The following is a 26144-nucleotide window of genomic DNA, read 5'->3' on the forward strand; positions in this document are numbered from 1 at the left end:
CCTCCACCTTGTTTAAAATGCCCCATTCCTGGAGACCTTGCCCTGTGTCCAGCCCTGGGCTGAGCAATGCTGATCAGGAAGCAGTGATCGCTGCCCCACTAGGGCTCACCTTCCACTAGAGGAAAGAGACCTGTCCCTAGATAGTGATGACCCAGAGTGGGCATGTCTGGGGTAGGGAATCCCAGGGGGCTCCAGGAACCCAGAGTGGGCACCTGACTCAGCCTGGGAGATCAGGGAGTGCTTCCAGGAGGAGGCGATGTCTGAGCTGATACTTAAAAGATGATGAGGCCAGACGTGGTGGCTCATGCCTGTAATCCCAGCACTTTGGGAGGCTGAGGCAGGTGGGATGCTGGAGCTCAGAAGTTTGAGACCAGCCTGAGCAACGTGATGAAACTCCATCTCTACAAAAAATTTTGGAAAAATTAGCCAGGCATGGTGGCACATGTCTGTAAGTCCTAGCTACTCAGGAGGCTGAGGTGGGAGGATGGCTTGAGCCTGGGAGGTCAAGGCTTCAGTGAGCCGAGATTGCACCACTGCACTCCAGCCTGGGCAACAGGGCAAGACCCTTTCTCAAAAAAGAAAAGAAAAATTTTTAAATGATGAGAAAGTATTCCAATGGACAGGAGGCTTGAAAGAATGTATCAGCGCCGGGCGCAGTGGCTCACACCTGTAATCCCAGCACTTTGGGAGGCCGAGGCAGGTAGATCATCTGAGGTCAGGAGTTCGAGACCAGCCTGGCCAACACGGTGAAACCCAGTCTGTACTAAAAATACAAAAATTAGCCAGGCATGGTGGTGGGCACCTGTAATCCCAGCTACTCAGGAGACTGAGGCAAGAGAATCACTTCAACCCAGGAGATGGAGGTTGCAGTGAGCCGAGATTGCGCCATTGCACTCCAGCCTGGGCAACAAGAGTGAAACTCTAAAAAAAAAAAAAAAAAAAGGAAGGGAAGGAAGGGAAGGAAAGGAAGGAAGGGAGGGAGGGAGAGAGAGGGAAAGGAAGGAAGGAAGGAAGGAAGGAAGGAAGGAAGGAAGGAAAAGAAAGGAAGGAAAAGAAAGAAAAAAGAAAAAGAAAAGAGAGAGAAAGAAAGAGAAAGAAAAAAGAAAGAAAGAAAGAAAGAAAGGAAAGAAAGAAAGAAAGAGAAAGAAAGAATTATCACAAGCAACAGATGCTACCTCAGGGGCAGAAAGGGAATTTATTGAGAGGATTTGGGGTCACTCACAGAATCCCAGGAGTGAACTGGGGAATCAGGATTGGAAAGTGAGCAGGAAGAATACTGGCAACTGGCCAGCAGTGGTAACCCAGCCACAGTGACACCACAGAACCGGTCTGATGAGACCATGCTGGCGATGGCCACTGGACACTGTAGTTGTCTTGCTGTCTCTGCTGCCCCAGAAATAGGATATGGCTGCTCTTCTCATTAGCTGTTGCTGGTGATAAATCACTTCACAACTTAGCCGCAAATGACAGCAATCATTGCATTAAGTCTCATGGTTGCTGTGGGCTGGGATTTGAAGAAAGGCGTGGCTGGTTTGTTTTGGCTCAGGATGCAAACAAACGGTGCAATCAGTGATGCTTGCCACAGGGCGGCTGGGGATGCTGGACAGGTGGGCATCTCTCTGTGGTCTCAGGGCCTCCCCCACCATGTGGTCTCTGCACTGGCCAGCTTGGGCTTCCCCACAGCATGGCTGCCTCAAGGTAGTCAAACTTTATATGGCTGCTGAAGACCCAGGCAGAAGCTGCATGGCCTTTTCTAGCTCATTTTGGGAGTTCCGCAACTTCACTTCAGCTGAATTCTGTTGGTTGCATGCAAGTCACCAAACTGCACAGATTTGAGAGGAAGGTGCCATAGACCCCAGCTCTTGATGGAAAGAGTATCAAGCTCTGATTGTGGAAACATATGTGGATGAAAGACACTGTCGCAACATGGCAAAACCCCATTCCTACAAAAAAAAAAAATTTAACTAGGAGTGGTGGCACACACCTGTACTCACAGCTACCCAGGAGGCTGAGGTGAGAGGATCGCTTGAGCCCTGGAGGACAAGGCTGCAGTGAGCCATGATCATGCCATTGCACTCCAACCTGGGTGACAGAGCAAGACCCTGTCTCAAAAAGAAAAAAGAAAGAGATTGTTGTAGCCATCTTTGGAAAACAGAATCTGTCCCAGCTGCCATGCATGGCTGGAAGAGATGGCCGATTCCTGATATTCAAAAGTGTGGAAGGATTTGCCAAGCTTGAGTCACCTTAGCTCCAACAGATGCAGGAAAGAAAACATCCATTCTTGTTGGCTTCAACAGTGGGCAACAGAGGCTTTCAGACAGTAGGAATTTCCTTAAATGTGGGAAGGGGCTGCAGAAGCTGGATAATCCTTCCGGCAAAATATCTACTATAGCCCACTCCTTTGTTTTTTTTGTTGTTGTTGTGTTTTGTTTTTGAAACAAGGTCTCACTCTTTCACCCAGGCTGGAGTGCAGTAGCACGATCTTGGCTCATTGCGGCCTTCCTCTCCCCAGTTCAAGCGATCCTCCCACCTCAGCCTCCCGAGTAGCTGGGACCACAAGCACAAACCACCACCACACGCCGTTAATATGTATTTTTTGTAGATACAGGGTTTTGCCATGTTGCCCAGGCTGGTCCCAAATTCCTGGGCTCAAGCGATCCGCCTGCCTCAGCCTCCCAAAGTGCTGGGATTGTAGATATGAGCCACCACAGCTGGCTTTGAATGTTCAGTATCAATAGGCTCTTTGCAGAAGTTCTTATCAAAACATTCCCTGCACAACCGTCTCTTGTACAATCAAAAGTGCATTCACACTGCCACCCAAGACAAAAAATTTCAATAGTTCCATTTTCCAGATCTGAGACTGGAATCAGGGAAGAACCATTCCCCTCCAAATGTGTCATTCTCCCCATATTCCGCAAGCTGTGAGCTAGTTGTAAAGTTAATCGTCACACACTGTGTGAAAAATAATGGGATAAAAGGTCAAGAAAAGGTAAGTCAGCCGGGTGCTGTGGCTCCTGCCTGTAATCCCAACATTTTGGGAGGCTGAGGCTGGTGGATCACCTGAGGTCAGGGGTTCGAAACCAGCCTGGCCAACATGGTGAAAACCTGTCTCTACTAAAAATACAAAATTAGCCAGGCTTGGTGGCGCATGCCTGTAATCCCAGCTACTTGGGAGGCTGAGGCAGGAGAATCACTTGAACCTGGGAGGCGGAGGTTGCAGTGAGCCAAGATCGCGCCATTGCATTCCAGTCTGGGCAACAAGAGTGAAACTCCATCTCAAAAACAATGAAAAGGTAAGTCTGGCCAACCGTGGTGGCCCACACCTGTAATCCCAGCACTTTGGGAGGCTGAGGTAGGAGGACCTCTTGAGCCCAGAGTTTCCGAAAAGATAAGCCTTGTTAGTTAAAATATATGAGGATATACACCTGCAGCAGCATGGATGGAATTAGAACTTTTTTTTTTTTTTTTTTTTTTGAGACTGAGTCTCGCTCTGTCACCCAGGCTGGGGTGCAGTAGCATGATCTCAGCTCACTGCAACCTCCACCTCCTAGGTTCAAGCAATTCTCCTGCCTCAGCCTCCTGAGTAGCTGGGATTACAGGCGCGCGCCAGCACGTCTGGATAATTTTTGTATTTTTAGTAGAGATGGGGTTTCACCATGTTAGCCAGGCTGGTCTCAAACTCCTGATCTCATGATCCGCCCATCTCGGCCCCCCGAGTGCTGGGATTACAGGCGTGAGCCACCGTGCCCAGCCTTAGAACGTGATTTAATTCAGTCCACAAATATTTACTCATCTCCTCCTCATGCCAAGCACTGTTCTAGACACGAGATACAGTGATGAACAAAAGCAAGTTACTGTTCTCTTGCACCTTAAATTCTGGATAAGATTAACAATAACAAATAACTAAATGTAATTTATCTGACAGCAATAAATGCTACCAAAGAAAATGTAAGATAAGAGAAATAAGGAGAGGCTGGGATAAAAGGAGTTGCCATTTTATTTTATTTATTTTATTTTATTTTATTTTATTTTATTTTATTTTATTTGAGACAGGGTCTCACTCTGTCACCTACGCTGGAGTTCAGTGGCACGATCATGGCTCACTGCAACCCTGACCTCCCAGGCTCAAGCAATCCTCACACCTCAGCCTCCCGTTTAGCTGGGACTACACGCATGCACCACCACACCCAGTTAATTTTTTTTTTTTTTTTTTTTTTTTTGAGATGAAGTCTCGCTCTTGTCCCCCAGGCTGGAGTACAATGGCGCGATCTCGGCTCACTGCAACCTCCGCCTCCCGGGTTCAAGCAATTCTCCTCCCTCAGCCTCCCGAGTAGCTGGGATTACAGGCGCCTGCCACAACCCCTGGCTAATTTTTTTATTTTAAGTAGAGAGGGGGTTTCACCATGTTGGCGAGGCTGGTCTCGAACTCCTGACCTCAGGTGATCTGCCCACCTCGGCCTCCCAAAGTGCTGGGATTGCAGGCGTGGGCCACCATGCCCGGCCATTTTTATATTTTTTTGTAGAGACGGGGTTTCGCTGTGTTGCCCAGGCTGGTCTCAAACTCCCGGGCTCAAGCAGTCCTCCCGCCTCAGGCTCCTAAATTGCTGGGATTACAGACATGAGTCCCTGCGGCTGACCTGGACCTCAGCTTTTACCCTAAATGAGACAGAAGTCATGGGAGGACCCTGGAGCAGAAGAGTGACATGAGTTGATTCACATTTAAAAGGAATCCTTCAGGCTGTTTTGTGAGAATAAATTACAGGGGACAAAGGCAGATGAACAAGACTAGTTTCTGCAAGTCTGCAAGGGGCCACGGCTGCTGTTTTGGTGTTTCTGACTTTTCTCCTTCATATACGTGCCGTAGAGTTCTCCTCCCTCACCCAGAACCTCAGATGGCTAGGTTCTTCTTCTTCTTTTTTTTTTTTTTTGAGACAGAATTTCACTCTTGTTGCCCAGGCTGGAGTGCAGTGGCACGATCTCAGCTCACTGCAACCTCCACCTCCCAGATTCAAGCGATTCTCCTGCCTTAGTCTCCTGAGTAGCTGAGATTACAGGCATGTGCCACCATGCCCAGCTAATTTTGTATTTTTAGTAGAGATGCGGTTTCACCAGGTTGGTCAGGCTGGTCTCGAACTCCTGACCTCAGGTGATCCACCCACCTCGGCCTCCCAAAGTGCTGGGATTACAGGCGTGAGCCACTGCGCCCAGCCTCAGCTGGCTGGGTTCTTGAGGGAGGTGGAAGCGGGGGATGGCTGCTGAGAGGGCATGTACCAGGGTCCAGCCCAAACAGAAGGTGCACAGGCCAGGGACAGAAGAGCTAGGGTGTGGGTGTCGGCGCTCACAGTGTGTGAGCTTGACAGCACCTGGGACTGTCTTGGAGTGCCACCGCATTCCCCATGAGTGAGTTTGTATTGTGTATCCTGGGATGCTCCAGTCTGGGTGGAATCTGCACGTGAGCTTGTGTGCCTTGCAAACCTTCCCTGAGCACCTGCACTGTGTCTGGTCTTGTGCTGGGCGGGGTGCCCAGGGGAGGAGCCCTTAGCTCACCACAGTGATCAAGACATCCCTGGCCCTGCCCTCACAGACTCACAGTCCACTGAGGGGGACAGACCCATCCCCAGCCAGGGACCCCCAGAGTGTGCAGGGCTCAGGTGGGGGAGCCCAGAGGGGGAACGTGACCCAGCCAGGGAAGGCAGAGGGGACTTCCTGGAGGAGGGGATGGTACAGCTAATCCTAAAAGGTCATCTTTCCCCATGTAACAGTTGCTCTCTAGGATGGACGCAGTGGCTCATGCCTGTAATCCCAGCACTTTGGAAGGCGGGAGGATCACTTGAGCCCAAGAGTTGGAGACCAGCCTGGGCAACATAGTAATACCCTGTTTCTATTACCAAAAAAATACAAAAATTAGCTGGACATGGTAGCACAAGCCTATAGTCCCAGCTACTTGGGAGGCTGAAGTGGAAGGATTGCTTGAGCCCAGGCAGTTGAGGTTTCAGTGAGCTATGATTGCACCCACTGCACTCCAGGCTGGGCAACAGAGCGAGACCCTGTCAAAAAAAAAAAAAAAAAAAGTTGCTCTCGTGTGTGACCAACGGATAAAGTAACCTTGACCAGTCTAATAACTCCCAGGCTGACCTGTAATCCAAGCCTTCTCTGTGTGTCTGAGCAGGCAAAGCCCAGCTCCAGGGCTACCTCAACCCCCAGGCTGATCAGAAGCCTGGGGGAACCTCTCCCAGTGTGGCCAGCGACCCCCCACCCTCCCACGTTCTGACCACTGTCCTGGGCAACTAGTGACATCTAGTGGGGGATTTTGTCCCAGTCTGACCTGGCCTGTAGGGGCCTTGGGCGGTCGGACCTGTGACCCACCCTTCCTAGCAGTGGCTGGACTCCTCCCCCTTCCCGCAGGTGCCCTGGCCTCTTCCCCAGCCCTCCTCACCTGCTCCGGCCAGCCTGACTCCTCCCCTCCCCACAAGGTTGGGAGGGAATGAAGGAGAGAGCGGGAAGGAGGAAGGGAGGGTGGCATTCCTGGGATTCCCTGGATAGGGGGAAGAGTGGGAGGGCCTTCCATGGGTGAGCAAGCAGAGAGGGCACCCCGTACCCCACCCCCAGCTCCATCATCAAAGCGGCCTAGGAGGACCTGGATTTGAAGACCATTGAAGATAAGAGATTAAACCGGTTGATTCCAGGCTACTGGTCAGCCGAGGAAAGCAGCCCGGAGCACTGACCACAGGGGAAAACATCTCCGGGCATACTGGGAGCAGCTGCTGGGGGCCACTGGTCAGGCTGCGGGGGTCACTGGTTGGACTGGGAGAGGCCAGTGCAGGCCACCCGGACGGCACGCTTGGGGCCTTTAGTTACACTGGGAGAGGCCATCGCAGGCCACAGGTTGCAGTGGGGTCCTCTGGTTAAAATCGACGATGCCAGCCCAGGCTGCTGGTCACAGTGGGGACGAGTCCCCAAGGCCCCTGGTCAGAATAACGAGGAGAGGGTCCGTGATTGCCTGGTGAGATCCCAGCTCGGGTCGCTGGCTACACTGGTCGATCAGGCCCCCCGCTGCAGGCGCTGGTCAGTAAGCCCGGACAGCTCTAGGCTTGGGGGCGGACGAGCCCCGAGCCTGGCCCCGTGCACTGGGAGGTCCGCTCCGGGCAGTGGGAGGTCCTGGCCCCGCGCCCGGGCATGGGGGGACGAGGGGGGCCTGGAGGGCGGGGCGGGGCGGGGCTGCCGGGGGCGGGGCCTCTGGCTTCCAGCCCCGCAGCGGCCGAGCTGCAGCCGGGGCTCAGTCGCCGCCGCTGCCGTGAACATGGAGCCCCCGGACGCACCGGCCCAGGCGCGCGGGGCCCCACGGCTGCTGTTGCTCGCAGTCATGCTGGCGGCGCACCCAGGTATGGCTTGGGCTGAGGGCAAGGTGGGACTCGGGGGAGGCCCCTGGGGACCCCGGGAAAGCGAGGAGAAAGGGCTTTACCCTGACCCCAGGAAGCAAAATGTGGGGACCCCAAGGAGGAGAGATATGGGAGTGTTGGAAGGTACGCCTTCCAGTGAGAGATATGGGGACAGCCAGGCAGGAGAGCTGGGGATACCCAGGCGGTGGATCAGAGACAACCAGAGAAGTCAGCCCCCTTCCCACTCAGCACCCTGGAATCTGGGTCCCACCCGCCTCCTCCCTCAGACCCTGGAATCTGGGCCCCCAGCCCCTCTTTCCTCAGACCCAGGAGTCCAGGCCTCCAGTGGCTAGAATAGCTTCCCCCAGGGCACAGAGAATCAAAACCCCAGGGCTTCCTCCCCCAAAGGTCCTCAAGTTTTGAGAGGTCCAGGGACCCCGTAGGGAAGCGAGGACCATGTGTCCCCACACCAGCGATCCATACATATTTAGGAGTTTCCAGAGTCCAGTATAAAGAACCCGCCTCCCTCAGGAAAGGGCCGGAGCACCAGCCCTGGGCAGTGACAGTGGAACAAAGTGTTTCCAAGTGACAGGCCCCCTTCCTGGGGCCTCAGCTACATTTACACACCTGCATGGGGATAGAAGGAGAGGAGGCCCGGGGCGGCGGGGGTGGGGGGGGCGGGGGTGCTGGGGACAGAGGGACAGAGAGATGAGAGAGATTGGGGAAGAGGGAGGAACTCTCTGCCTCCACTTGTCTGCAGCTCAGACCCAGCCTTAGGCACCAGCCTGGACCCCGTCACCCCTCCCTGGGGACAGGCTGGGGCCAGAGGTGAGCGCTTGGGAATCCAGGCCCCTGGCACACTCATGGTCAACAGTGGGTCCCCAGGGGTAGGACTGGGCCAGATTGAGCAGAAAAGGGAAGGGAGTTTCTAAGAAGCACTGAGAGCTGATGCCAGGATGCCAGCCCAGAGGGTGAGGGAGGGTGGTGGTTTTTCTGCAAGAGCTACTCCACCAGGCCCCAGCCTCCTCTTCCCTCTGATCCCAGGAGTCCAGGTGCCCAGCTTCCCGAGATCCTGGGCCCCAACCTTATCCTGTTGCAAGATGACTCAACTTATCCCGTTTGCTGTTGTAGCAAACAGAGAGGGGGGCCAAGAGGCGGTTGGGGGCTCTGGCTCCAGGCCGGGCAGGTCTCAGCCAGCCTGTCCCTCCCACATTCCTGAAACCTGCCCAGCCCTGTCCCCCCTCACCGCCCCCACACACCCATCCCGCCTAAGCTCCGGTCCCAGCCGCAGCCCACACCCCAGCCCCTCACTCATGGGAGAGCGGAAGAGACCCAGGAACTGAGTGGTCCTGGTGCAGAGAGAGGCAGAGACAGGGACAGAGATGGAGACCCAAGAGGAGAGACACACGCAAAGGTGGAGACCAGGATGGAGAGAGACATTTATCCATCATCACGGAGGTGGCCCTGCCCAGGGTGCTGGAGGCGAATGGCTGAGCCAGGCCTGGCCCTGCCCTGGGGGGGTGGCGTGTTCTCTGTTGGGAGAAGCAAGGGCCAGTGCGGTATTACCCCAGGAGTGTTCAGCGGAGGCCACAGGGCCCTGCGCAGCCCAGAGGAGGAGCCCTGAGCTCTGCAAGTGCAGGGAGAGATGGATTTGAGACCCAGAGATGCAGGGAGAAGGGATGGAGGGCGAAAGGATCTCAGGGAGGAGGGGCTGGGGCCTAGACTCCTGGGTCTGAGGGAGGAGGGGCTGAGGCCCAGACTCCTGGGTCTGAGGGAGGAGGGGACAGGGGCCCAGACTCCTGGGTCTGAGGGAGGAGGGGACAGGGGCCCAGACTCCTGGGTCTGAGGGAGGAGGGGCTGGCGCCTGGACTCCTGGGTCTGAGGGAGGAAGGGTGGGGACCGGGACGCTTGTGTCCTGGGGGAGAGGGGACCCTGTCTGGAGGGCTTTTCCTGTTGGTGTGGTGGACGATAGCTCAGTTGCCCTCTTGCAGATGCCCAGGCGGAGGTGCGCTTGTCTGTGCCCCCACTGGTGGAGGTGATGCGAGGAAAGTCTGTCATTCTGGACTGCACCCCTACGGGAACCCACGACCATTATATGCTGGAATGGTTCCTTGTGAGTGCTTGGGGCTGGGGGGCCTGGAGTCTGGGCACAGCAGGGCAGCAAAGGTTCATTGTCTCATCAGTGCCTAAGGCCTGTAGAGATCCACCAAGCCACACTCCTTGTTACAGATGGGGTCACTGAGTCCCACTGAGGGGAAGGGATCTGCAAGGTGCCCCGTGTCTAGGCACAGCCGAGTCTAGAATGACATTGACCTGCTCTGGACTGTGGGCTCTTGAGAGAGAGAACAGAGATAGACACCAAGAAAGCAGAAGCCAGGCGCTGTGGCTCACGCCTGTAATCCCAGTACTTTGGGAGGCCCAGGCGGGTGGATCACCTGAGGTCAGGAGTTCGAGACCAGCCTGGCCAACATGGCAAAACCCCGTCTCTACAAAAATACAAAAATTAGCTGGGCGTGGTGGCGGGCACCTGTAATCCCAGCTACCCAGGAGGCTGAGGTAGGAGAATCGCTTGAACCTGGGAGGCGGAGGTTGCAGTGAGCCGAAATCATGCCACTGCACTCCACCCTGGGCAAAAAGAGCGAAACCCCATCTCAAAAAGAAAAAGAAAAAAAGAAAGCAGGAGACTTGAAGGGCCAGGGAGGACTAAAGAGGAGAGAAGACCAGGCACGGTGGGTCACGCTTGTAATCCCAGCATTTTGGGAGGCCGAGGTGGGTGGATCACGAGGTCAAGAGATCAAGACTGTCCTGACCAACATGGTGAAACCCCGTCTCTACTAAAAATACAAAAATTAGCCGGGCGTGATGGCATGTGCCTGTAATCCCAGCTACTCAGGAGGCTGAGGCAGGAGAATCGCTTGAACCTGGGAGGCGGAGGTTGCAGTGAGCCGAGATCGAGCCACTGCTCTCCAGCCAGGCGACAGAGCAAGACTCCACCTCAAAAAAAAAAAAAAAAAGAGGAGAGAAAATGAGAGACAAGTGGGAGAGGGAGAGATGGAGAGGAGGAGGGATATGACCGGAATGAGATGGAGAAAAGGAGACAGGAAACATCAAGAACTGATCGGGAATGGGGGCAGGAGAAGGGGAAGGAGGGGAGGGACAGAGGGACCAGGGAGACCCATAACAAGAGGAAAAGAGGCAGAGCCAGGAGCTGCAGAGAGAAAGGGCCCAGAGAGAGAGAGAGACTGAGGAGCGCTGGGACACCCGGAGCTGAGAGCCTGCCCCGCGCCCGCAGACCGACCGCTCGGGAGCTCGCCCCCTCCTAGCCTCCGCCGAGATGCAGGGCTCTGAGCTCCAGGTCACAATGCACGACACCCGGGGCCGCAGTCCCCCATACCAGCTGGACTCCCAGGGGCGCCTGGTGCTGGCTGAGGCCCAGGTGGGCGACGAGCGAGACTACGTGTGCGTGGTGAGGGCAGGGGCGGCAGGCACTGCCGAGGCCACCGCGCGGCTCAACGTGTTTGGTAAGTGTCCACGGGCATCCCCCGAAGGGAGGCAGGCAGGGAGGGGCGCAGGGCACGGGCTCCTGACGTGAACGTCTTTTTCACAGCAAAGCCAGAGGCCACTGAGGTCTCCCCCAACAAAGGGACACTGTCTGTGATGGAGGACTCTGCCCAGGAGGTACTCTCGGGTGGACCTTGGTCCCAGGGTCCTGGAGGAGGAGGGGACAGGGCCCTGGACTCCTGGGTCTGAGGGAGGAGGGGCTGGGGACCCCTGGGTAATACAGGAGGAGGGGCAAGGCCAGGCGAGGTGGCTCATGCCTGTAATCCCAGCATTTGGGGAGGCAGAGGCAGGTGGATCACCTGAGGTCAGGAGTTCCAGACCACCCTGGCCAACATAATGAAACCCCGTCTCTACTAAAGATACAAAAATTAGCCGGGCATGGTGGTGTGCAACTGTAATCCCACCTGCTCGGGAGGCTGAGGCAGGAGAATCACTTGAACCCAGAAGGCAGAGGCTACAGTGAGCTAAGATCACACCATTGCACTCCAGCCTGGGCCACAGAGCGATACTCTGTCTCAAAAAAAAAAAAAAAGAAGAAGAAAAGAAAAATAAAAGAAAAAAAAAGGAGGGGCAGAGGGGGAAGACTCCTGTGTCCTGGGAAGGAGAGAGGTGGGGGACCCAGAATCCTTGGTCCCTGGAGGATGGTGCTGGAGGCCTGGACTCTTTAGTCTGAGTCGGGGACTAGGAATTGGGACTCCTGGGTCCTGGGAGAGTCGGGAGTTAAGAGCCTGGCTCCTGAGTCTGAGTGGGGAGAACTCCTGAGAGAGGAGCCCCGAATTCAGAGTCCCAGCTCCAAGCCCAGGGCCATGCCTGTGTCTGCCTCAGATCGCCACCTGCAACAGCCGGAACGGGAACCCGGCCCCCAAGATCACGTGGTATCGCAACGGGCAGCGCCTGGAGGTGCCCGTAGAGATGAACTCAGGTGAGCAGCGCGGGAGCGTGGCGGGATGTGGGCTGGGGTGGGTGGCGGGGCTAGGGCCTGGCTGACTGCCACCTCCCCCGATCTCTCCCAGAGGGCTACATGACCAGTCGCACGGTCCGGGAGGCCTCGGGCCTGCTGTCCCTCACCAGCACCCTCTACCTGCGGCTCCGCAAGGATGACCGAGATGCCAGCTTCCACTGCGCCGCCCACTACAGCCTGCCCGAGGGCCGCCACGGCCGTCTGGACAGCCCCACCTTCCACCTCACCCTGCACTGTGAGTCTGTGCTGGCCTTTGACCTCTGACCTCAGGCTCCACACCTCATGAGGCCTGACCCTCCACCTGGTGGCCTCACACTCCCCTCTGACCCTCTACCTCCCTTCATGCTAAAAAAAAATGTGCTAGTGCTGGCCACTGACCTCTGACCTCAATTGGTCGCACAAGCCCCATCCTGACCTCTGACCTCCGACCTCCACTTAGCACCCTGGACCTCATGGAGTTTATGACTAAATGGTGCTTTCCACCTTCTCACACTGAATCGGGTCCCCCTGTGACATCTGGCTCCAAGTCTCACACTGACCCATCACCCCGGACCTCTGACTCTTGACCTATACTCTTAGTTTATTTCAACCTCTGAACTCTGGCACTCAGAATAAGTGTGAACCTGAGGCTTGAAACCTATGACCCCTAACCTTTGACCCGCCATAACCCTCACCTGGGATGCAGGGCAGACCTCTCGCCTGTCCTCTAGCCTTGACCCTTCCCCTGATCACAATTCCCATCTCCCTGCCCTTCCCTTAGATCCCACGGAGCACGTGCAGTTCTGGGTGGGCAGCCCGTCCACCCCAGCAGGCTGGGTACGTGAGGGTGACACTGTTCAGCTGCTCTGCCAGGGGGACGGCAGCCCCAGCCCGGAGTATACGCTTTTCCGCCTTCAGGTGACCTACCCAAAGGTCCCTCTGGGATCCACCCCCCAGCCCCTGACCTCTGTGACCTACTAACCGGCATATCTTCTAATGTGGGACCTGGGAGGCCCCATGGTTTAGGCAGCCACCTGATCTGGTGGCCCACGAACTAAAAGGACCTCTGACCCCTGATTTGATAGAGCCAGCACTTAGCATGCCACCTGACTTGATGACCCCTGACCTCTGATTCTGGCTTAGCATGACACTAACCTGGTGGCTTCTGACCTAGCATAAGCCCGCTGAACTGGAGTGGCTTCTGAGCCTGGTTCCTCATCCCCCGTCTCTCAGGACGAGCAGGAGGAAGTGCTGAATGTGAATCTCGAGGGGAACTTGACCCTAGAGGGAGTGACCCGGGGCCAGAGCGGGACCTACGGCTGCAGAGTGGAGGATTACGACGCAGCAGATGATGTGCAGCTCTCCAAGACGCTGGAGCTGCGCGTGGCCTGTGAGAGCCCTGGGGGAACGGGCAGGCAGGAGGGGCCCTGGCATCAGTGCCTCTGCGCCCTGCTCCCTATAGCCCTGAAGTTGCTCCGTCATCCCAAACACTCTGCCTTCAACCCTTTCTCTGCATTTCTTGTTTTGTTTTGTTTTGTTTTGTTTTGTTTTGTTTTGTTTTGTTTTGTTTTGTTTTGTTTGTGACGGAGTCTTGCTCTTGCCACCTAGGCTGGAGTGCAATGGCACAATCTTGGCTCACGGCAACCTCCACCTCCCAGGTTCAAGCAATTCTCCTGATTCAGCCTCCCAAGTAGCTGGAACTACAGGCATGTGTCACCACACCCAGCTAATTTTTTGTATTTAGTAGAGACGGGGTTTCACCATGTTGGTCAGGCTGGTCTCGAACTCCGGGCCTCAGGTGATCCACCCACCTCAGCCTCCCAAAGTGCTGGGATTACAGGTGTGAATCACTGCTCCTGGCCTTTCTCTGCATTTCTATGGTGTTTGTCCTGGTTCTCTGAGCCGCCGCCCCCATCCCCCCTAATCTATCCCACACAAGGCAGCCAGAGAGCTCTTTTTTTTTTTTTTCTAATTTTTATTATTTTTTTTAGAAATAGGGTCTTGGTCTGTTGTCCAGTCTCGAGTGCAGTGCCATAATCGCAGCTCACTGCAGTCTTGACCTCCTGGGCTCAAGTGATCCTCCCGCCTCAGCCTCCCAAGTAGCTGAGGCCACAGGCACACACGCCACCACACCTGGCTAAATTTTGTTGTTGTTGTTGTTGTTTTGTTTTGTTTTTCAGAGACAGGACCTGGCTATATTGCCCAGGCTGGTCTCGAACTCCTCATGTGATCCTCCTGCCTTGCTCTCCCAAAGTGCTGGGATTACAGGAGTGAGCCACCGCATCTGGTCGAGAGCTCTTTCCGTAGCACAAACCTGACCCTCCTCTGCTCAGAATCTGCCATGGCTCCCCAGTACCCTTTGGAGAAGCCCAGGTGTCTCACCACGGCCTTCAAGGTCCACCTGTCCAGCTCCACCATTAGCTGATCCTTCTCCTCAGTCAAGGTTATCTCCTCATCACCCCCCAGGCTCCTCTGGTTCCTACCTTCACTGCCCATCCTCCCTACTGTCTATTTCTCACCAATCCCTTGAATCCCAGGCTTCTAAGAACGCTTTTCAGTTCACTTGCATCCAGACCCTGGGGAAAGGCTGTATTCTCCCTTGGCACTTCTTTCATATCTCTTCCTGGGGTAGACCCTGCGCCAGATGCTGGGGACACATCTGTGAACAAGACAGACCACCCCTGTTATTTCAGTACGGGAGACAGATGGTAAATGCTAACTAAGCCCTTTCGTAACAATAGTGTATCTGCAGGTGATATCACCAGTTAGAGAAAGCAGGAGAGGGGATTATTTTAGGTGGCGGGTGTTGCAGTCTGCTTTCCTGGGAAGCAGATTCTGACTTGGATGTTTTCAGGCAAGAAGTTTACGGGAAGTACCCCGGGATCCGCACCTCTTGGGTCTAAGGAGGTAAAGGAAGCAAGATTTGGCAAGGGGAGAAGTTGGACTGAAGTCTAAAGAAGGCCTCGGGCTGGGTGCAGTGGCTCATGCCTATAATCCCAGCACTTTGAGAGGCCGAGGCAGGAGGATTGTTTGAGCCCAGGAGTTCGAGGCCAGCCTGGGCAACAGAGGGAGACCCCATTTGCACACGCACACACAAAAATTAAAAATTAGCCAGGCATAGTGGCACACACCTGTAGTCCCAGCTACTCGGAGGCCCAGGTGGGAGGATCACGTGAGTCTGGAAGGTTGAAACTGCAGTGAGCCAAGATTGTGCCACTGCACTCCAGCCTGAGCAACAGAGAAAGACCCCGTCTCAGGAAAAATAAAAATAAAAAAGTAGTCGGGGCCCCGTGGCTCGTGCCTGTAATCCCAACACTTTGGGAGGCCGAGGTGGGTGGATCACCTGAGGTCAGGAGTTAGAGACCAGCCTGGCCAACATAGTGAAACCCCCTCTCTACTAAAAGTTAGCCGGGTGTGGTGGCACGCACCTGTAATTCCAGCCACTCAGGAGCCTGAGGCAGGAGAATCGCTTGAACCCAGGAGGCGGAGGTTGCAGTGAACCGAGATCGTGCCATTGCACTCCAGCCTGGGCAAGAGAGTGAGACTGCGTCTCAAAAATAATAAAATAAAGAAAGAGGGCCTCGGTCAGCCCCACGGGGCACTTGGAATCCAGGATGGCCCTTCACAGTTGTCCCCAGTAGGGGTGAGGGGGCTGGGCCTTAATAACCCGTAACATCAGCCAGTCCTCAGAGGTGTGCTGGCCTTAGGCAAGGGGCTCTCAGCAGCTGAGGCAGTTCCCAGAGAGGGCTGACAGCTGCGGGCTGACAGCTGTCATCCTTCTCAGCAGCTGGTGAAATAAGTCCTTCCGTGCTGTAGGAAAAGATCTGGGTGTCTACAATAGGGGAGGTCAGGGAAGCCTCCGAGAAGAGACATTTGAGTGAGAAACCAGTGTGGACTCAGAAACGCAGAGGGGAGCCAGGCACGGTGGCTCACACCTGTAATCCCAGCACTTTGGGAGGCCGAGGTAGGTGGATCACCTGAGGTCAGGAGTTCGAGACCAGCCTGGCCAACATGGTGAAACCCCATCTCTACTAAAAATACAAAAATTAGCCAGGCATGATAGCTGGTGCCTGTAATCCCAGCTACCCAGGAGACTGAGGCAGGAGAATCACTTGATCCTGGGAGGCGGAGGTTGCAGTGAGCTGAGATCGTGCCACTGAACTCCAGCCTGGGTGACAGAGCAAGATTCTGTCTCAACGAAAAAAGAAATTGGCCGGGCGCGGTGGCTCACGCCTGTATTCCCAGCACTTTGGGAGGCCGAGGCGGGCGGATCATGAGGTCAGGAGTTTGAGACCATCCTGGCTAACACGGTGAAACCCCATCTCTACTAAAAATACAAAAAATTAGCTGGGCGTGGTGGTGGGCACCTGTAGTCCCAGCTACTCGGGAGGCTGAGGCGGGAGTGAACCCAGGAGGTGGAGCTTGCAGTGAGCCGAGTTCCTGCCACTGCACTCTAGCCTGGGCGACAGAGCCAAACTCTCAAAAAAAAAAAAAGAAAAAAAGAAAAAAGGAAAGAAATGCAGAGAGCTACAAGAAGAGCACTGCAAGCAGAGTGAGCAAGTGCAAAGGCCCTGAGGCAGGCCCCAACTTGGTCTACTCAAGAAAAACAGCAAGAGAACGGGGTAGCTGGGAGCACAGGAGGAATGGGGAAGAGTGGGAGATGGTTCAAGAGGTGGGTGAGGGCCAGACCAGGCAGCATCTTTTAGGCACCCTCAAGAAGTTTGGCCTGGATGCCAAGGGTACTGGGGAGCCACTGCAGGGTTTTGTGCAGAGGGGAGGGATGACCAGTGGGTGATTTTTTTTTTTTTTTTTTTTTGAGTCAGAGTCTCACTCTGTTGCCCAGGCTGGAGCGCAGTGGCATGATCTCGGCTCACTGCAACCTCCACCTCCCGGGTTCAAGCGATTCTCCTGCCTCAGCCTCCCAAGTAGCTGGGACTATAGGCACGCACCACTATGCCCAGCTAACTTTTGGATTTTTAGTAGAAATGGGGTTTCACCATGTTGACCAGACTGGTCTCGAACTCCTGACATCAGGTGATGCACCCGCCTCGGCCTCCCAAAGTGCTGGGGTTATAGGCATGAGCCGCTGCGCCCAGCCTGACCAGTGGATGTTTTAAAGAGGTCCCTCTGGCTGCTCAGTGGAGGATGGACAAGAGGGAGGAGCAGGCTAGTGAAGATGTGGTCGGGACGGTCAAACCTGCGGCCAGAGATGGAAGGAAGCCAGAGGATTCATCCTGGGAGCAGACCAGATAAAGACTTGCTGAGGCCAGGAGCAGGGGCTCACCCCTGTGATCCTAGCGCTTTGGGAGGTCAAGACAGGAGGATCACTTGAGGCCAGGAATTCGAGACCAGCCTGGCCAACATAGCAACACCTTGTCTCTATTCAAAAACAAAACTTTGCAGAAAAGATGTTTGGGGTAACAGGGAGGTTACCCCACGGGTTGGGGTTTGAGCAAAAGGTTTGGGTGCTAAAGTCACAGAAGGGACACCTTCCACACCTAAGGTTATTCATTAACCTTGGGCTCAGATGTCAGCTCTGAAGAAAAGTAATCGACTTGGGCATGTATTTTGGAGTTAGACTGCTAGATTTTTGGTTGGAGAGCCTGGATGGGAGAATGGAGATTTCATGGAGATGGGGTAAAACAGGAGGAATACTTGCTGTTTTCTGCTTCTAACTGTCCATTCATGTTTGCACCCCCACAGCCCCTGGAGAGCCCCTAATTGAGTGGGTGGGGGCCTGGGAAGAGTGACAGACTGTTCCCTACTGCAGATCTGGACCCCCTGGAGCTCAGCGAGGGGAAGGTGCTTTCCTTACCTTTAAACAGCAGTGCAGTCGTGAACTGCTCCGTGCACGGCCTGCCCACCCCTGCCCTACGCTGGACCAAGGTGAGAGGGAAAGGAGCCCCCTCGGGCCCTGCACTCACACCCTCCTCTCTCCCCTCGCTCCTCGCCCTCTCACAGCGTCCTCCTCCTCCTCTGCCCTTCCCAGGACTCCACTCCCCTGGGCAATGGCCCCATGCTGTCGCTCAGTTCTATCACCTTTGATTCCAATGGCACCTACGTATGTGAGGCCTCCCTGCCCACAGTCCCGGTCCTCAGCCGCACCCAGAACTTCACGCTGCTGGTCCAAGGTTCAGGGGGCAGGGAGGGGGTGGGCTTGGATGGGGACAGTGTGGGGTGTGGGACCTGGACAGACAGGACGAGTCCCTGAGTCCCTGGCTGGGGACTCCGTCTTCTGCTCGATTCCTCTCTTCTCTCTCTCCCTCCTTTCCCTTCACTTTCTTCCCATCCCCACCACCCACAGGCTCGCCAGAGCTAAGGACAGCGGAAATAGAGCCCAAGGCAGATGGCAGCTGGAGGGAAGGAGACGAAGTCACACTCATCTGCTCCGCCCGCGGCCATCCAGAGCCCAAACTCAGCTGGAGCCAACTGGGGGGCAGCGTAAGGGACCTTCCTCTCCACCCTGAGCCCCCTCTCACTCATCCAAGTATCACATCCTCCTTTCCACTTCCTGGGAGACTGGACGTCTTTCACCTCTGCCCTTGCCCCCACCCCTTGACCCCACCAGCCGGGGCCTGATCGGAGCCTCCACAGCCCGCAGAGCCAATCCCCGGACGGCAGGGTTGGGTGAGCAGTTCTCTGACCCTGAAAGTGACCAGCGCCCTGAGCCGCGATGGCATCTCCTGTGAAGCCTCCAACCCCCACGGGAACAAGCGCCATGTCTTCCACTTCGGCACCGGTGAGTGACTGAGGTGGTGGCAAAGGAGCCAGGTGTGGGGCAGACAGAGCCCACTGCCTGACCCGTGCCTCTCTCCATCCTGTCCCTGCAGTGAGCCCCCAGACCTCCCAGGCTGGAGTGGCCGTCATGGCCGTGGCCGTCAGCGTGGGCCTCTTGCTCCTTGTCGTTGCTATCTTCTACTGCATGAGACGCAAAGGGGGCCCCTGCTGCCGCCGGCGGCGGGAGAAGGAGGCTCCGTGAGTGGCCTGCTATCTGCAATGACCACCATAGCTTTACCCCATCCCCACCCTCAACCCCAAGCTCAACCCATAACCAACCTCAACCACATCTTATCCTCCACCCCACATCCCACCACATCCACCTCCATCCCCAACCCATCCTCATCCCAACTACAGCCCCAAACCCAACCCCAGACTAATCCACAGCCATCCCCAACTACAGCCCCAAACCCAACCCAGACTAATCCACAGCCATCCCCAACCCATCCTCATCCCCAACTACAGCCCCAAACCCAACCCAGACTAATCCACCCAACTACAGCCCCAAACCCAACCCAGACTAATCCACAGCCATCCCTGACTCCATCCTCGTCCCCAACTACAGCCCCAAACCCAACCCAGGGCCATTCCCAAACCCATCCCCAAGCCAAACTCAACACCATCCCCTTCCCTAATCTCTCCTGCCCCTAGCTCAGCCTCATCCCCAACTCTATGCCTGTCTCCAATCCCAACCCTGCCCCCAATCTCCCCTCAATTCCAATCCATAACCCCCTTCAAACCATCCTCATCTAAGCTCCTCTCCAGCCCTGGCCACATCCCCATCCTCCCCCAACCTCCAGCCCCAACACACATCACCCCCCTGAGCTCACCCTTAACTCCAATTTACCCTCCAATCCCATCTCTCACCATCCAGCCCTCACCTAGCCATTTCCCAACCCTAGTCCTCCACCATCCCGAAGCCAACTTCACCCATGTCCTCATCCCCAATCTTGTCCCCATTCCTGACTCCAAATCCAACCCCTAAGCCTCCCCAAGCTCCTCCTCATCTAACCTTGTCTCCAGCCCCAACCACATGGCCGTCCTCACCTCCAATCTGTAACCATCCCAGACTGATCCCAAAGCCAACTCCAGCTACATTCCCATCTCCAACCCCAATAGCATCTGCATCCCCATGCCCAATCCTAACCCCAGTGCCATTACCAGCCCCTACCCCATCCCTATGCCATCCCCAGCCAGCACACACCCATCCTCACCTCCATCCCCAGCCGCATCCTAGTCCCACCCACCCCCATCCTCAGTTCCTCCCCCTGCCGTGTGCACCTCCAACACTACGCCTCCGCCCGCTGCCTCCTCCCTCCAGGCCTCCAGGGGAGCCAGAGCTGAGCCACTCAGGGTCGGAGCAGCCAGAGCAGACCGGCCTTCTCATGGGAGGTGCCTCCGGAGGAGCCAGGGGTGGCAGCGGGGGCTTCCGAGACGAGGTGGGTGAGGGCCTGGGCCCCTTGGTGAGAGGGACCTGCTGGGCAGTGGAGCACGCCCATGGGCACAGGCTGACCTCTCCATCCGCTCCCCAGTGCTGAGCCAAGAACCTCCTAGAGGCTGTCCCTGGACCTGGAGCTGCAGGCATCAGAGAACCAGCCCTGCTCACGCCGCGCCCGCCCCCGCCTTCCCTCTTCCCTCTTCCCTCTCCCTGCCCAGCTCTCCCTTCCTTCCTCTGCCGGCAAGGCAGGGACCCACAGCGGCTGCCTGCCTCCGGGAGGGAAGGAGAGGGAGGGTGGTTGGGTGGGTGGGAGGGGGCCTTCCTCCAGGGAATGTGACTCTCCCAGGCCCCAGAATAGCTCCTGGACCCAAGCCCAGGGCCCGGCCTGGGACAAGGCTCCGAGGCTCGGCTGGCCGGAGCTATTTTTACCTCCCGCCTCCCTTGCTGGTCCCCCCACCTGACGTCTTGCTGCAGAGTCTGACACTGGATTCCCCCCCCGCCCCGCCCCTGGTCCCGCCCCTGCCCCCGCCCTACCTCCGCCCCACTCCATCATCTGTGGACACTGGAGTCTGGAATAAATGCTGTTTGTCACATCGACACTATGCTATGGCCAGAGCTTCCTCTGGGAGTAGGGAGGGGAAGGGCGATGCAGGTGATTCCCGCCTCTCAGCTGCCCCCCACCCCCTCCCCGTCCGCGCCCTTGCAAGACCTCAGAAGACGCCTGATGTCATGGAGAAGGAAATGAGACAGGGCTGGGCGCCGTGGTTCATTCTTGTAATCCCAGTTGTGGTGGCTCACGCCCGTAATCCCAGCACTTTAAGAGGCTGACACTGGATGGTGGCTTCAGGCCAGGAGTTCAAGACCAGCCTGGGCAACATATCGAGACCCCATCGCTACAAATAATAATACTAATAATACAGAAATTAGCCAGGTGTGCCTATAGTCCCAGCTATTCAGGAGGCTAAGGTGGGAGGATTCCTTGAGCCCAGGAATACGAGGTTACAGTGAGCTATGATCACGCCATTGCACTCCAGCCTGGGCGACAAAGCGAGACTTCATCTCTAAAAAAAAAGAAGAAAAACAGGCCAAGCTCAGTGGCTCAAACCTGTAACCCCAGCATTTTGGGAGACCAAGGCAGGCAGATCACTTTAGGTCAGGAGTTTGAGACCAGCCTGGCAACATGGTGAAACCCCGTCTCCACTAAAAATACAAAAAACTTAGCTGGGCATGGTGGCGCGAGCCTGTAATCCCAGCTACTCGGGAAACTGAGGAGGAGAAAATCTTGAACCCGGGAGGCAGAGGTTGCAGTGAGCCGATATCGCGCCACTGCACTCCAGCCTGGGCGACAGAGTGAGACGCTCCATGAAAAGAAAAGAAGAAGAAATGACAGCATGAGAGCGAGTGAGCACGCAGAGGGTGACTTAGCTCACAGAGGGTGACTTAGCTGGCTGAGGGTGGACGGAAAGACGCCGGGTCCCAAGGGTGCTGGGCTTGGCCCCTGAGGACCAGTGCCTGCCTGGAGGTGGGGTGCTGTCCCCTTAAGTAAAAGTTCCCAGTCTGTCTTGCCAGAGCCCCAGAGGGAATTGAAGCTGGGCGAGGAAAACTCCCTCTTAGCTGTAGAGTCGATAGAATTAGGGATGGAGCCACCTCCTCTGGGGAGGAGTCCCTGGGGAAAGGGGGGAGCTGGGAGGAATCCAGAGAAAAGGGGGCCTGGCGCAGAGAGGACACAGAGACATTACAAGGCCAAGAAAGAGGGACGTGAGAAAGGGATGGAAAGATTTAGGGGGAGGCAGGAGGGATGGGTTGGGAAGCTCCGAGAGAGCCCTGGAGTAAGAGACAAAAATAGATCTGGGGAGACAGAGAGACAAAAAGAGTAGTGGGCCAGGTCCGGTGGCTCATGCCTATAATCCCAGCACTTTGGGAGGCTGAGGCAGGAGGATCTCTTGAGGCCAGGGGTTTGAGACCAGCCTGATCAACATACCAAGACCCCATCTCTACAAAAAACAAAAAATTAGCCGGGCATGGTGGCACACGACTGCAGTCCTCAGCCCAGGCAAGAGGATCACTTGAGGCCAGCAGTTCAAGACCAGCCTGGGCAACATAGTGAGACCCCATCTCTACAAAAAAAATAAAAAATTAGCAAGGCATGGTGGCAAACACCTGTGGTCCCTGCACTTTGGGTGACCAAGGCAGGTGGTTGGTTCACTTGAGGCCAGCAGTTCAAGACCAGCCTGGGCAACATAGCAAGACCACATCTCTGCATAATTTTTTTAAAGAGAAATACAGAGAAAGAAGAACTGGAGTTCAGAGAGATCATTGCAGTCAGAAAGGGAGAGAGGAAATGCAAGCAGCAGCCTAGAAGGATGGAGGAGGGTAGCGGGAGGTCAGCACGGGTGACTGGCTGGCGACCTCACCTCTCTGAGCCTTTCTTGTGCCTCGAATGGGGATCAATTGCACTTTGGCCACGGCGGGCTGCTGCGAGGTGTCAGTGTGGTCTTAGAGCCATGCGGGGTGATGGGGGCACTGCACTCACACACCACCCAGGGCCTCCTAGCATTGCCTCTTCAAATCTCAGGCACGCAACTCCACTCTCTGCTCTCAGTCGGCTTAGCCACAAAGTGGACAGAGTGGGATCTGTCACCACAGAAAATTGTTCGGATGCTACAGAAGCCTCCTTCCTGATAGGTAAACCAAGCAGCCTGCCCAAGCAGAAGAGTTCATGGGCCACGTTAAGGCGCTCAGATCCCATGGTTTATTGAATTCGTTGAAAACAAACACAAGGTTATTGTTTGTTTTTCAACTGTGTGGTGGTGGGAAGTGCTCCTGGCGGTTTTCCCAGGGCAATAATTTACTCGTTGATTTCACCCACCACTACTATGACAGCTTTCTCTCGCTGATTCACCAAAAATTGGGCTTTTCTTTGTCATTCTTTTTTTTTTTTTTTTTTGATGGAGTGCAGTGGCAAAATCATAGCTCACTACCTCAAACTCGTAGGCTCAAGTGGTCCTCCTGCCTCAGCTTGCTCTGCAGTTAGAACCACAGGTACACGCCATCACACCCAGTTAAATTTTTATTTTTATTTTTTGTAGAGACGAGGTCTCAAACTCCTGGCCTCAAGCAATCCTCCTACACAAAGTGTTAGGATTACAGGTATGAGCCACCATACCCAGCCTAAAAAAAAAATTTTTTTTTTTTTAATTTTTTTGAGACAGGGTCTCACTCTGTCACCCAGGCTGGAGTTCAGTGGCGAGATCTCGGCTCACTGCAACCTCCACTTCCCAGGCTCAAGCGATTCTCCAGCTTCAGCCTCCTGAGTAACTGGGTCTACAGGCATGAGCCACCAACTCCTGGCTAATTTTTGTATTTTTTGTTGAGACGGGGTTTCGTCATGTTGCCCAGGCTGGTCTTGAACTCTTGAGCTCAAAATGATCTGCTTGCCTTGGTGTCCTAAAGTGCTGGGATTACAGGCCTGAGCCACCGAGCCTGGCCTCTAAAAAACTTTGTATTAACAACTTACTTCCTCCAAAAAACTTGCAGTTCACACTCCTGTCAATGTGTGTGAGGTGCCCATTACTCCATACTTTGGCCGGCAGTTGTAATTATCCTCTAAATTTTTGCCTACTTGATGGGTAACAAAATGGCTCTCATATTTGTTTCTTAATTTTTTTTTTTTTTTTTTTTGAGACACAGTTTCACTCCTGTTGCCCAGGCTGGAGTACAATGGCACAATCTTGGCTCACCGCAACCTCTGCCTCCTGGATTCAAGGAATTCTCCTGCCTCAGCCTCCTGAGTAGCTGGGATTACAGGCATGTGCCACCACGCCTGACTAATTTTTGTTTTTGTTTTTGTTTTATACGAAGTCACACTCTGTTGCCCAGGCTGGAGTGCAGTGGCGTGATCTCAGCTCACTGCAACCTCCGCCTCCTGGGTTCAAGCAATTCTCCTGCCTCAGCCTCCTGAGTAGCTGGGATTACAGGCACCCGCCACTACGCCCAACTAATTTTTTGTATTTTTAGTTGAGACGGGGTTTCACCGTGTTAGCCACTCTCGTCTTGAACTCCTGACTTCGTGATTCACCCACCTCAGCCTCTCAAAGTGCTGGGATTACAGGCATGAGCCACTGTGCCCAGCCTAATTTTTGTATTTTTAGTAGAGACGGGGTTTCACCATGTTGGTCAGTCTGGTCTTAAAACTCTCGACCTCGGCGGGGCGCGGTGGCTCACGCTTGTAATCCCAGCACTTTGGGAGGCCGAGGCGGGCAGATCACGAGGTCAGGAGATCGAGACCACGGTGAAACCCCGTCTCTACTAAAAATACAAAAAATTAGCCGGGCGTGGTGGTGGGCGCCTGTAGTCCCAGCTACTCGGAGAGGCTGAGGCAGGAGAATGGCGTGAACCCGGGAAGCGGAGCTTGCAGTGAGCCGAGATTGCGCCACTGCACTCCAGCCTGGGTGACAGTGCGAGACTCTGTCTCAAAAAATAAAAGAAGAAATAACAGAAGCAGAGGCTGGGCACAGTGGCTAACACCTGTAATCCTAGCACTCTGGGAGGCCAAGGCAGGAGGATCAGTTGAACTCAGGAGTTCAAGACCAGCCTGTGCAACATAGTGAGACCCTGTCTCTATTTAAAAATAAAAAAAAGAAGAAGGAAAGATACAACAGAAGCAGTTTATTACTTATGGATCCCAGCGAGAAGAGAGCAGCACACTTCTCCGGGCCAGTGGGAAGGGGGCAGCTGCCTGAGACATGCAGGCTCAACCAGCAGGTGGAGAGAGACCCCCCAAAGCCTTTATTGGGGTCCAGGGCATGGCGGAGACGGAGTTCCCCAGGAGAGTTCTAACTGATGGGTTTAGAACAAGCAGGCACAAGAGTTCCATAGAGACACGCTGTGACGGAGGTTGTCATATCTGCACAGTCCATTCATTGGAGGTGTGGGGATCAGTACGGTGGGTCAAGTAGTTTGTATCTATCTAGCTGTCCCGTACAGAGATGGTCCCATACAGGAGGAGGTTAGATAAAGCTGATACCTTGATCAACTCTAGTAAGAAACTGGGAGGAGAGCCGGACATGATGGCTCACACCTGTAAACCCAGTGCTTTGAGAGGCTAAGGCAGGAGGATTGCTTGAGGCCAGGATTTTGAGACCAGCCTGGACAACATAATGAGACCCTGTCTCTAAAAAAGAAATAGAGAGAGAGAGAGAAGGAAGAAAGGCAGGGAGGGAGGGAGGAAGGACTGGGAGTAGGTGTAGAGCTGGAAACTGTGTCAAGGGTAACTAAGTCCAGATTTTGGCATAAGAAAGTTAAACTTATATTCAGAATGGATGCTAAAACAATATACAAGTATACAAATTCACCATAATGGCATATTAATTTTGTTTTCATTTGAATTTCTGTGACCTCTAGTGTGAAAATGGTGTTTCTCCGTATGTTCATTGGCCATTTGCTTTTCTTGTTTGTGAACTGTGGTATACTCTTGCCTACTTTTCTCTTTGGTTTTTTTACCTTTTCTTATTAATTTGTAGGATCTCTCTACACACCAGGAATACTAACCTCTAATCTTGTAAAGCTTTTATCTCAGACTGGGTACCGTGGCTCGCGCCTGTAATCCTACCACTTTGGGAGAAAGAGGTGGGTGAATCACTTGAGTCCAGGAGTTCAAGACCAGCCTGGCCAACATAGCGAAACCCTGTCTCTACTAAAAACACAAAAAACTAGCCAGGCAGGGTGTAGCCAGGCATGCCTGTAATCCCAGCATTTTGAGACACCAAAGCAGACAGATCGCTTGAGCCCAGGAGTTCGAGACCAGCCTGACCAACGTAGTGAAACCCTATCTCTATTAAAAATACAAAAAATTAGCCGGGCATGGTGGCGCACACCTATGATCCCAGCTACTCAGGAGGCTAAGGCGGCAGGGTTGATTGAGCCCGGGAGTTCAAAGCTGCAGTGAGCCGTGATTGCACCACTGCACTCCAGTCTGTGTGACAGAGTGAGACCCTGTCTTTAGATAGATATAGACAGATGATAGATAGATGATAGATAGATAGATGAT

At 54.7% G+C, this 26144-nt stretch overlaps 1 protein-coding gene across 2 annotated transcripts; it reads left to right on the forward strand.

The window, feature by feature from the left end:
- The first annotated feature begins 7258 nt into the window (after positions 1 to 7258).
- On the forward strand, positions 7259 to 20695 carry BCAM (basal cell adhesion molecule (Lutheran blood group)). 2 transcript variants are annotated; one of them, XM_032176425.2, is made up of 15 exons: positions 7259 to 7382; positions 9371 to 9492; positions 10672 to 10900; positions 10987 to 11057; positions 11766 to 11862; positions 11954 to 12136; positions 12662 to 12798; positions 13114 to 13270; positions 17651 to 17766; positions 17870 to 18011; positions 18185 to 18321; positions 18475 to 18619; positions 18711 to 18855; positions 19979 to 20096; positions 20190 to 20695. In XM_032176425.2, exons 1-15 carry the CDS (start codon positions 7301 to 7303, stop codon positions 20193 to 20195), a joined length of 1887 nt encoding a protein of 628 aa, XP_032032316.1. In that variant the 5' UTR covers positions 7259 to 7300; the 3' UTR covers positions 20196 to 20695. The 2 variants fall into 2 exon arrangements, with proteins under 2 accessions (XP_032032316.1, XP_058284553.1); XM_058428570.1 differs by having other exon boundaries at positions 12662 to 12717; positions 20190 to 20670.
- Positions 20696 to 26144: the final 5449 nt, after the last annotated feature.

This window comes from Hylobates moloch, unplaced genomic scaffold, assembly GCF_009828535.3.
Source record: "Hylobates moloch isolate HMO894 unplaced genomic scaffold, HMol_V3 SCAFFOLD_15, whole genome shotgun sequence".
NCBI classification, from domain to species: domain Eukaryota; kingdom Metazoa; phylum Chordata; class Mammalia; order Primates; family Hylobatidae; genus Hylobates; species Hylobates moloch.